Raw genomic sequence first — 12,367 nt, forward strand, 5'->3', positions numbered from 1 at the left:
ACCTAAAATGGGATCTAATTTTAAAATGTCCCAATGTTTGTGTAGAGCTGACCTGATTTTACGTGCTCCTACACTATACGTAGTAATGAATTTTGCATCATCTTGTTTCTGGGATTTGGTGCGTGTCTGAAGCAAAGTCTCCCTAGATAAGTTAAAGGTTTTTTCTCTAGCCGATTTGACTATCTCTAAATCGAAGCCTTTTATTAAAAACTTTTTTTCCAAAATATCGGCCTCTTTGTTAAAATCCTCCTCTGTGGTACAATTCCTGTGAATGCGTTGGAACTGTCCATATGGTATATTGGACTTCCAGCTAGGGAGGTGGCCACTAGTGGCGTTGAGAAAAGCCATTGCTATCTGTTGATTTCCTAAAATTCCTTACTGAAACTCTATCTGTGTTGGTGTTATGGTATAGGGTAAGATCTAAAAAATCTATATGGTCCTCATTTTATGTTATGTGTGAAGGATAGTCTTAAAATTATTATTATTAATGTAACTAAAAAATTAGTTAGCTACGGACATATCTCCTTTCCAAATTAAAATAATGTCATCTATATAGCGCCTATAAATAATAATATTTTCACTAAATGGGTTGTTATCCCAAATATACTTGTCCTCAAAGGCTGGTGAGTGTGCACGTGTGTTGTCTGAGGCATGCAGGTTACAGGTGAGTGTGCACATGTGTTGTATTTGAGGGATACGAGTTTCAGGTTAGTGTGCACATATATTGTATTGATATATTGTGTCTGAGGCAAACTGGTTACAGGTGAGTGTTTGTGCATGTTATATTTGAGACAAGCAGGTTACAAGTGTGCACATATGTTTTGTAACAGGGAAAACACCACAGTGTGTGTATTTGGTGTAGTGTCTGTCTAGAAAGTAGACAAATTGTTCTATGGTAAAGTTATAAAAATTAGATCATGTGATATAAGAAGTGAATCTGCTTTATTTGTACAGACGCAGATAATGCTGATATAGTGAAAGTTGAGATAACAGAAGATCTGTATGCGCGTGATCAGGTGAAGACTGAGGAGGATGAAGTTCCTATAAACACAGCTACAGGTGATTAGCGCTTATTAAGTAAAGGGAAGATTCTGTGATGGTGACATTTTGTCTCATGTAAATAACAGTTATATTTGCTCAGATGGTTACACAGCAGACAGAGGTTTTTGTGCAGCTCAGGTTTTTATCATTTTGTCTATTAATTATATAAACACACAGATAGTATAAAGTGATTATGTAGAGACAAGTTCAGTAGTTATGTTCAGTTTATAAGGTAGCTGTGTATTTATGTTTTTGTTCTAATCGTCACCCACTCACTGCTGTTATACACTGTGCATCAATGCAGCTCTTAAAGGGATATTAAGGTCATTTTTTATGTATACATTAGAAATTAGTCATTTCTCTGCAACATACCTGTGTACAAAGCGGAGGGCTATCTGTTCTCTCTCCAGTATGAGCTGTGCATTTTTCTTTGCTAATTGATTATTCTCTTGAGCTAACTGTTCTTTCTTTCATGTAATTGGCAAGAGTCCATGAGCTAGTGACGTATGGGATATACATTCCTACCAGGAGGGGCAAAGTTTCCCAAACCTCAAAATGCCTATAAATACACCCCCCACCACACCCACAATTCAGTTTTACAAACTTTGCCTCCTATGGAGGTGGTGAAGTAAGTTTGTGCTAGATTTCTACGTTGATATGCGCTTCGCAGCATGCTGAAGCCCGGTTTTCCTCTCAGAGTGCAGTGAATGACAGAGGGATGTGAAGGGAGTATTGCCTATTGAATGCTATGGTCATCCTATCGGGGATCTATTTCATAGGTTCTCTGTTATCAGTCGTAGAGATCTCTTCTCCTACCTCCCTTTTCAGATCGACGATATACTCTTATATACCATTACCTCTACTGATTCTCGTTTCAGTACTGGTTTGGCTATCTACTATATGTAGATGAGTGTCTTTTGGTAAGTATGTTTTATTTTATTTATGACACTCTCAGCTATGGTTTGGCACTTTATATGTAAAGTTCTAAATATATGTTTTATACTTATATTTGCCATGATTCAGGTTAATCAGTATATTTCCTTCATTCAGACTGTCAGTTTCATTTTTTTGGGAAATGCATGTGAATAAATTTTTTTCTTACATGAAAATTTTTCAAATTGACTTTTCTTTCTAAATTGCGGGCTGTTAGGCTCGCGGGTGCAAAAAATGCTAGAATTTATTGCGTCATTTTTGGTGCGAGACTTTTTTGGCGCGAAAATTACCTTTGTTGACGTTCATGACGTCATTTCCGGCGTCGTAGTTGACGCAGAGAGTTTTCACGTAGTTGCGTCATCTATGACGCTCATGTTTGTTGCAGACTTTTTTTTACATTATTTAAGTCTCAGTTTCTTTTTGCTTCTGGTTCCTAGAGGCTTGTTCTGTTGGCATTTTTTCCCATTCCTGAAACTGTAATTTAAGGAATTTGATAATTTTGCTTTATATGTTTTTTTTTCTATTACATATTGCAAGATGTCGCAATCTGACCCTGTATCAGAATCTACTTCTGGAAAGCTGCTGCCTGATGTCGGTTCTACCAAAGCTAAGTGCATTTGTTGTAAACTTGTGGTAACTGTTCCTCCGGCTGTAGTTTGTGTTAGTTGTCATGATAAACTTTCAAAAGCTGATAATATTTCCATTAGTAGTAGTCCATTACCTGTTGTTGTTCCTTCAACATCTAATGTTCAAGATATTCCTGTTAATGTAAGAGAATTTGTTTCTAATTCTATTCAGAAGGCTCTGTCTGTTATACCACCTTCTAATAAACGTAAAAGGTCTTTTAAAACTTCTCATAAATCAGATGAATTTTTAAATGACTGCTAACATTCTGATTTATCTATCTCTGATGAGGATCTATCTGGTTCAGAAGATTCTGCCTCAGATATTGACACTGACAAATCTTCATATTTATTTAAGATGGAGTTTATTCGTTCTTTACTAAAAGAGGTGTTGATTGCATTAGATATGGAGGAGTCTAGTCCTCTTGATATTAAAACCAGTAAACGTTTAAATTCGGTTTTTAAACCTCATGTAGTTATTCCAGAGGTTTTTCCAGTTCCTGATGCTATTTCAGATCTAATTTCTAGGCAATGGAATAGTTTGGGTACTTCATTTACTCCTTCTTTAAGGTTTAAGAGACTGTACCCTTTGCCGGCTGATAGATTGGAGTTTTGGGGAAAAATCCCCAAAGTTGATGGGGCTATCTCTACTCTTGCTAAGCGTACTACTATTCCTATGGCAGATAGTACTTCTTTTAAAGATCCTTTAGATAGGAAGCTTGAATCTTTTCTAAGGAAGGCTTATTTATGTTCAGGTAATCTTCTTAGGCCTGCTATTTCTTTGGCTGATGTTGCTGCAGCTTCAACTTTTTGGTTGGAGGCTTTAGCGCAACAAGTACCAGATCATAATGTGTATAACATGCTAATAATTTCATTTGTGATGCCATTTTTGATGTCCTTAAAATTGATGTCAGGTATATGTCTTTAGCTATTTTAGCTAGAAGAGCTTTATGGCTTAAATCTTGGAATGCTGATATGACTTCTAAGTCAACATTGCTATCTCTTTCTTTCCAATGTAATAAATTATTTGGCTCTCCGTTGGATTCTATTATTTCAACTGTCACTGGGCGGAAGGGAGCTTTTTTGCCTCAGGATAAAAAAATCTAAGGGTAAATTTAGGGCTGCTAACCGTTTTCGTTCCTTTCGTCAGAATAAGGAACAGAAGCCTGACCCTTCCCCTAAAGGAACGGTTTCCAATTGGAAGCCTTTTCCAGTCTGGCATAAATCCAAGCCTTTTAGAAAATCAAACCAGCCCCAAAGTCTGCATGAAGGTGCGGCCCTCATTCCAGCACAGCTGTTAGGGGGCAGATTACGATTTTTCAAAGATGTTTGGATCAGTTCAATTCAAAATCATTGGATTCAGAACATTGTTTCTCAAGGGTACAGAATAGGTTTCAAGGTAAGACCGCCTGTGAGAAGGTTCTTTCTCTCACGCATTTCAATAAACCCAGTAAAGGCTCAGGCTTTTCTGAAATGTGTTTCAGACCTGGAGTCATCTGGAGTAATTGTGCCAGTTCCATATCTGGAACAGGGTCTGGGGTTTTATTCAAATCTGTTCATTGTTCCAAGAAAGAGAATTCTTTCTAAAAATTTTGAATCGTTATGTAAGGATACCAACATTCAAAATGGTGACTATAAGGACTATTCTGCCTTTTGTTCAGCAAGGGCATTATATGCCACAATAGACTTACAGGATGCATATCTTCATATTCCAATTCATCCAGATCACTATCAGTTCCTGAGATTCTCTTTTCTAGACAAGCATTACCAGTTTGTTGCTCTTCCTTTTGGCCTAGCAACAGCTCCAAGGATCTTTTCAAAGGTTCTCGGTGCCCTTCTCTCTGTAATCAGAGAGCGGGGTATTGCGGTGTTTCCTTATTTGGACGATATCTTGGTACTTGCTCAGTCTTTACATTCTGCAGAAACTTGTGTTGTTTCTTCAAAAACATGGTTGGAGGATCAATTTACCAAAATGTTCCTTGATTCCTCAGACAAGGGTAACTTTTTTGGGATTCCAAATAGATTCAGTATCCATGACTTTGTCTCTAACAGACAAAAGACGTCTGAAATTGGTTTCAGCTTGTCAGAACCTTCAGTCTCGGTCATTCCCTTCAGTAGCTATGTGCATGGAAGTTTTAGGTCTCATGACTGCAGCATCGGACGCGATCCCCTTTGCTCGTTTTCACATGAGACCACTTCAGCTTTGTATGCTGAACCTTTGGTGCAGGGATTATACAAAGATATCACAATTGATATCCTTAAATCCCAATACTCGACTATCTCTGACTTGGTGGTTAAATTACCACCGTTTAGTTCAAGGGGCCTCTTTTGTTTGTCCAACCTGGACTGTGATTTCAACAGATGCGAGTCTTTCAGGTTGGGAAGCTGTCTGGGGATCTCTGACAGCGCAGGGGGTTTGGAAATCTCAAGAGGCGAGATTACCAATCAATATTTTGGAACTCCGTGCGATTTTCAGAGCTCTTCAGTTCTGTCCTCTTCTGAAGAGAGAATTGTTTATTTATTTTCAGACAGACAATGTCACAACCGTGGCGTATGTCAATCATCAAGGTGGGACTCACAGTCCTCAGGCTATGAAAGAAGTATCTTGGATACTTGCATGGGCGGAATCCAGCTCCTGTCTAATCTCTGCGGTTCATATCCCAGGTATAGACAATTGGGAAGCAGATTATCTCAGTCGCCAGACTTTACATCCGGGAGAATGGTCTCTTCACCCAGAGGTGTTTCTTCAGATTGTTCAGATATGGGGGCTTCCAGAAATAGATCTGATGGCTTCTCATCTAAACAGGAAACTTCCCAGGTATCTGTCCAGATCCAGGAAACCTCAGGCGGAAGCAGTGGATGCGTTGTCACTCCCTTGGAATTATCAACCTGCTTATATCTTTCCGCCTCTAGTTCTTCTTCCAAGAGGGATTTCCAAAATCATAATGGAACGTTCGTTTGTTCTGCTGGTGGCTCCAGCATGGCAACACAGGTTTTGGTATGCGGATCTTGTTCGGATGTCCAGTTGCCAACCTTGGCCACTTCCGTTAAGGTCAGACCTTCTATCTCAAGGTCCGTTTTTCCATCAGGATCTCAAATCATTAAATTTAAAGGTATGGAGATTGAATGCTTAGTGCTTAGTCATAGAGGTTTCTCTGACTCAGTGATCAATACTATGTTGCAGGCTCGTAAATCTGTGTCTAGAAAGATTTATTACCGAGTTTGGAAGACTTACATTTCATGGTGTTCCTCTCATAAGTTTTCTTGGCATTCTTTTAGAATTCCTAGAATTTTACAGTTTCTTCAGGATGGTTTGGATAAGGGTTTGTATGCAAGTTCCTTGAAAGGACAAATCTCTGCTCTTTCTGTTCTGTTTCACAGAAAAATTGCTAATCTTCCTGACATTCGTTGTTTTGTACAGGCTTTGGTTCGTATCAAGCCTGTCATTAAGTCTATCTCTCCTCCTTGGAGTCTTAATTTGGTTTTGAGAGCTTTACAGGCTCCTCCGTTTGAGCCTATGCATTCTCTGGATATTAAGTTACTTTCTTGGAAAGTATTGTTTCTTTTGGCTATCTCTTCTGCTAGAAGAGTTTCTGAATTATCTGCTCTTTCTTGTGAATCTCCTTTTCTGATTTTTCATCAGGATAAGGCGGTTTTGCGGACTTCATTTAAATTTTTGCCTAAGGTTGTGAATTCCAACAACATTAGTAGAGAGATTGTTGTCCCTTCATTGTGTCCTAATCCTAAGAATTCTTTGGAAAGATCTTTGCATTCTTTGGATGTGGTAAGAGCTTTGAAATATTATGTTGAAGCTACTAAAGATTTCAGAAAGACTTTTAGTCTATTTGTTATCTTTTCTGGTCCTAAGAAAGGTCAGAAAGCTTCTGCTATTTCTTTGGCTTCTTGGTTAAAACTTTTGATTCATCATGCTTATGTGGAGTCGGGTAAATCCCCGCCTCAGAGGATTACGGCTCATTCTACTAGGTCAGTTTCTACTTCCTGGGCTTTTAAGAATGAAGCTTCTGTTGATCAGATTTGCAAAGCAGCAACTTGGTCTTCTTTGCATACTTTTACTAAATTCTACCATTTTGATGTTTTCTCTTCTTCAGAAGCAGTTTTTGATAGAAAAGTTCTTCAGGCAGCTGTTCCAGTTTGATTCTTCTGCTTATAATTTCAGGTTTTTTTTCATTATAAGAATAAAACTGTTTGATTTGGGTTGTGGATTCTTTTTTCAGCGGAATTGGCTGTCTTTATTTTTATCCCTCAATTCCTTGTTGATGCTTTTGCTCCTTTCTTATCACCCCACTTCTTGGCTATTCGTTAAACTGAATTGTGGGTGTGGTGGGGGGTTTATTTATAGGCATTTTGAGGTTTGGGAAACTTTGCCCCTCCTGGTAGGAATGTATATCCCATACGTCACTAGCTCATGGACTCTTGCCAATATGAAAGAAATTAATTTATCAGGTAAGTTCGTACATAAATTATGTTTTCTGCTGTTCCAATTGACATATTAGGGCCTATTTATAAAGCTCCGTATGGAGCTTGACGCCCTGTGTTTCTGGTGAAGCAGCGGTCTAAAGGCTGCTGCTCCATAACCTGTCCGCCTGCTCTGAGGCGGCGGACAGACATTGCCGAAATCAACCCGATCCAATACGATCGGGTTGATTGACACCCCCTGCTAGGGGCCGATTGTCCACGAATCTGCAGGGGGCAGTATTGCACCAGCAGTTCACAAGAACTGCTGGTGCAATGATAAATGCTGACAGTGTATGCTGTCGGCATTTATCGTTGTGCGGCGGACATGATCTGCCATATCGGATCATGTCCGTCTGTACAATAATAAATCGGCCCCATTGCCTGTAACATGTTCCAATCCATCTCTGCAGGTGCTTCTCTTGCTTTCGCTGAGCTATACACTGATATGTCCAAACGCTTAGCCATATCTCCTAATGATTTCTCTATTTCTGGACTTATTGGTGTATTTCTGCAATGCCCGCCTTCTGGTCACCTAGGGCCTGGAAGTAACTAGCCCCCTGGCATTGTGGGTTCTAACTTATGCACACAAATGTAAGACCAGAAATAACAAAACCAAACAACCAATCGATTTATTAGTGTCCACGATCCATTACTCCTTGGAATTCCCTTTCCTGCCACTAGGAGGAGACAAAGATTCCCAAACCTCAGAGCTCTATATAAACCCTCCCACCTCTATGGTAATCAGTATTCTATTTGCCTCCGCTGAAGGTAGGTGAAGAATGAAGATGTGCAAGATTGTTTATTTTATTTTAAGGGTTTCTTGGTCAGGACCCTGGGGGTTTCCCTCTTCAGTACTGACTTAGTCATGAGGGATGTATATGGAGTATTAAGCATATTTTCGTCCCTTTTCTTTTAAAAGGATAAAGGTATTATTTTCTGACATTTAGTGCAGGAGACTTCCTTTGCACTTATTTGTCTTATATTTTTACTCCAGGACATGCTTAACCTTCTGATAACTTTTTCAGTACTAGGTTGAGTTTCTTAAGGTAAGTTTTTTTTGTGGGCAGTTGTTAAAAATTACATTTTAAAATCCCTTGGTCAACTTAATAGTGATGAGCTCTTAGGAGGTATCCTAATTTGTGTGGGGGTACATTATAAAAAGTTTATTAGTAATTTCTGCAGACAATTGGCGCTCAGTATGCGTGCCTGCGCATGAGCGTACGTGCACACATGTAGTAAGTGCATCTGCATCATAGGTAATAACGTAGTTGCACTTCTTAGTTTTGTTTTTGTTTTCCCCGTTATATTTGTACCCTATACATTGCTGTCGCTACGTTTAGTAGCGATTTGGCTACTAGGTGGTTGTTATGGGTTTCCCTCTCCTCTGAGCTCTATATTTACTATTTTTTTGCATCATGGATCACACTGATGCTTTGCAAGCTGGGCCTAATCCCGATTTGGAAGCTATTTCAGATAAGCATTTTTCTATTATTTACAAATGTGTTTTATGCAAACAGGCTGAGGTTTTCCCTCCTGCTCAATTGTGCAATGCTTGTCCTCAAAAGTGTATGCATAGTGGCCAACCTATTGCATCTTTGACCTATAAAGGGATTTTCTCTCATTCTATTTGTTCTTTACAGGAATAATTGGACCCCCCTCCTTATCTGAGGGACTACATAAAGTCTGCTATTACAGATCTGATAGCTGCTTTTTCTCTGCAATGTAAAAGGAAAAGGTCAGTGTCTGATTTGCCTTCTCCTAGTGCTGGTGTTTCTGATTCTTGCTGTAAGTCAGTTATGTGTAATCTTATTATCAGGGAGTTGGTCAGTTTATACTGATCCATCTTCCTCTGTGTATTTATTTAAGATTGAGTTAATCCGCTCTTTTCTAAAAGAAGTATTGCTTGCTTTGGAGATTTCAGATGATACCTCTGCTGGAGAGACCTCTAAGGGTCAGTTAGATTCTTATTTTAAATATCAGTATGAATTATCTGAATTCTTTTCGGTTCCTATGGCTGTCTCTTAGATTTAGGTCAAGGATTGGCTTAAGCCTTAAGTATTTTCAGTCCATTTCCAAGATTTATGAAAATGTATCCTGTTCAATCTGCTAAGTATGAAAATGTTGATGAATTTCTCCTGTTAAGTGTAGTCAGTCCACGGGTCATCCATTACTTATGGGATATTAACTCCTCCCCAACAGGAAGTGCAAGAGGATCACCCAAGCAGAGCTGCTATATAGCTCCTCCCCTCTACGTCACACCCAGTCATTCTCTTGCACCCAACTAATAGATAGGATGTGTGAGAGGACTGTGGTGATTAAACCTAGTTTTTATATCTTCAATCAAAAGTTTGTTATTTTAAAACGGCACCGGAATTCTCAGGCAGAATTTGAAGAAGAATCTACCTGAGTTTTTCTTGTATGATCTTAGCGGACGTAACTAAGATCCATTTGCTGTTCTCGGCCATTCTGAGGAGTAAGGTAACTTCAGATCAGGGGACAGCGGGCAGGTTCACCTGCAAAGAGGTATGTTGCAGTATATTATTTTCTAAGGAATGGAATTGACTGAGAAAATACTGCTAATACCGATATAATGTAAGTACAGCCTTAAATGCAGTAGTAGCAACTGGTATCAGGCTGATATGTATGTATGTTTACACTTAAGTATTTCTGGGGAATGGCACTTCACTGGGAAAATACTGTATGCATATAACTTTTAGCCTAACTTGCAGTGTGAACGACTAGCAGCAGGCTTTTAATGACATTTCATAAATTAGATTTTAAACGTTTGCTGGCATGTTAAATCGTTTAATTATCTGAGGTACTTGGTGAAAAATTGTTTTGGGCATTATTTTCCACATGGCTGTCGTTTGTTTTAAATTAAAACAGTTTACTGAGCTTCCCTCACTGTTGTATTGTGAGTGGGAGGGGCCTATTTTGGCGCTTTTACTACGCATCAGAAATTCAGTCACAGTCTGCCTTTTTCTCCCTGCATGATCCAGGACGTCTCCACAGAGCTCAGGGGTCTTCAAACCTAGTTTTGAGGGAGGTAATCACTCACAGCAGACCTGTGAGACTGTGCTTTGACTGTGATAAAAACGCTTATATTTTCAATTGTTATACGTTTTTTCTGATATTAAGGGTTAATCATCCATTGCTAATGTGTGCAATCCTTTGCTAAATTTATGCTTTTACTGTGAAAATTTGGTTTCTATAACTAATCCGGTTCATTGTTATTCAACCGTGACAGTTTTTCTGTGTTTCTTAAAGGCACAGTAACGTTTTGCATATTGCTTGTAAATTTAGTTGAAAAGTATTTCCAAGCTTGCTAGTCTATGTCTGAAGTTTTGTCTAAATTGCCAGAACTTAGGGGTAAACGAGATCACTCTGGGGTGAGAACAGAGTGCGCTGATAATGCTAGGGCCATGTCTGATACTGCGTCACAATTTGCAGAACATGAGGACGGAGAGCTTCATTCTGCGGGTGACGGATCTGATCCAAATAAACTGGATTCAGACATTTCAAATTTTAAGTTTAAGCTGGAAAACCTCCGTGTATTGCTAGGGGAGGTGTTAGCGGCTCTGAATGATTGTAACACAGTTGCAATCCCAGAGAAAATGTGTAGGTTGGATAAATATTTTGCGGTACCGACGAGTACTGACGTTTTTCCTATACCTAAGAGACTTACTGAAATTGTTACTAAGGAGTGGGATAGACCCGGTGTGCCTTTCTCACCCCCTCCTATATTCAGAAAAATGTTTCCAATAGACGCCACCACATGGGACTTATGGCAAACGGTCCCTAAGGTGGAGGGAGCAGTTTCTACTTTAGCTAAGCGTACCACTATCCCGGTGGAGGATAGCTGTGCCTTTTCAGATCCAATGGATAAAAAGTTAGAGGGTTACCTTAAGAAAATGTTTGTTCAACAAGGTTTTATATTGCAACCCCTTGCATGCATTGCGCCTGTCACGGCTGCGGCAGCATTTTGGTTTGAGTCTCTGGAAGAGACCCTTGACTCGGCGCCATTAGATGAGATTACACACAAGCTTAAAACCCTTAAGCTAGCTAATTCATTTATTTCTGATGCCGTAGTACATTTAACTAAACTTACGGCTAAGAATTCCGGATTCGCCATTCAGGCACGCAGAGCGCTCTGGCTAAAATCCTGGTCAGCTGATGTAACTTCTAAATCTAAATTACTTAACATACCTTTCAAGGGGCAGACTTTATTCGGGCCCGGTTTGAAAGAAAACAGAATTTATGCTTACCTGATAAATTACTTTCTCCAACGGTGTGTCCGGTCCACGGCGTCATCCTTACTTGTGGGATATTCTCTTCCCCAACAGGAAATGGCAAAGAGCCCAGCAAAGCTGGGCTCCGCCTAGGAGAAAGTAATTTATCAGGTAAGCATAAATTCTGTTTTCTCCAACATAGGTGTGTCCGGTCCACGGCATCATCCTTACTTGTGGGAACCAATACCAAAGCTTTAGGACACGGATGAAGGGAGGGAGCAAATCAGGTCACCTAAATGGAAGGCACCACGGCTTGCAAAACCTTTCTCCCAAAAATAGCCTCTGAAGAAGCAAAAGTATCACATTTGTAAAATTTGGCAAAAGTGTGCAGTGAAGACCAAGTCGCTGCCTTACATATCTGGTCAACAGAAGCCTCGTTCTTGAAGGCCCATGTGGAAGCCACAGCCCTAGTGGAGTGAGCTGTGATTCTTTCAGGAGGCTGCCGTCCGGCAGTCTCATAAGCCAAACGGATAATGCTTTTAAGCCAAAAGGAAAGAGAGGTAGAAGTCGCTTTTTGACCTCTCCTCTTACCAGAATAAACAACAAACAAAGAAGAAGTTTGTCTGAAATCTTTAGTGGCCTCTAAATAGAATTTTAGAGCACGGACTACGTCCAAATTGTGTAACAAACGTTCCTTCTTTGAAACTGGATTCGGGCACAAAGAAGGTACAACTATCTCCTGGTTAATATTCTTGTTGGAAACAACTTTCGGAAGAAAACCAGGCTTAGTACGCAAAACCACCTTATCTGCATGGAACACCAGATAGGGCGGAGAACACTGCAGAGCAGATAACTCTGAAACTCTTCTAGCAGAAGAAATTGCAACCAAAAACAAAACTTTCCAAGATAATAACTTAATATCTACGGAATGTAAGGGTTCAAACGGAACCCCTTGAAGAACTGAAAGAACTAGATTGAGACTCCAGGGAGGAGTCAAAGGTCTGTAAACAGGCTTGATTCTAACCAGAGCCTGAACAAACGCCTGAACGTCTGGCACAGCTGCCA

General features: G+C 39.7%; 1 protein-coding gene across 1 annotated transcript in view; it reads left to right on the top strand.

The window, feature by feature from the left end:
• The window catches only part of LOC128657376 (zinc finger protein 547-like), a 243,522-nt gene that overhangs the window by 210,063 nt on the left and 21,092 nt on the right, over positions 1–12,367 (top strand). The window contains exon 10 of the mRNA XM_053711704.1: positions 955–1,059. Coding sequence (XP_053567679.1) covers positions 955–1,059 — 105 coding nt within the window. The remainder of the gene's footprint in view (positions 1–954; positions 1,060–12,367) is intronic.

The sequence above is a fragment of the Bombina bombina genome, chromosome 4 (genome assembly GCF_027579735.1).
Source record: "Bombina bombina isolate aBomBom1 chromosome 4, aBomBom1.pri, whole genome shotgun sequence".
Lineage (NCBI taxonomy): Eukaryota > Metazoa > Chordata > Amphibia > Anura > Bombinatoridae > Bombina > Bombina bombina.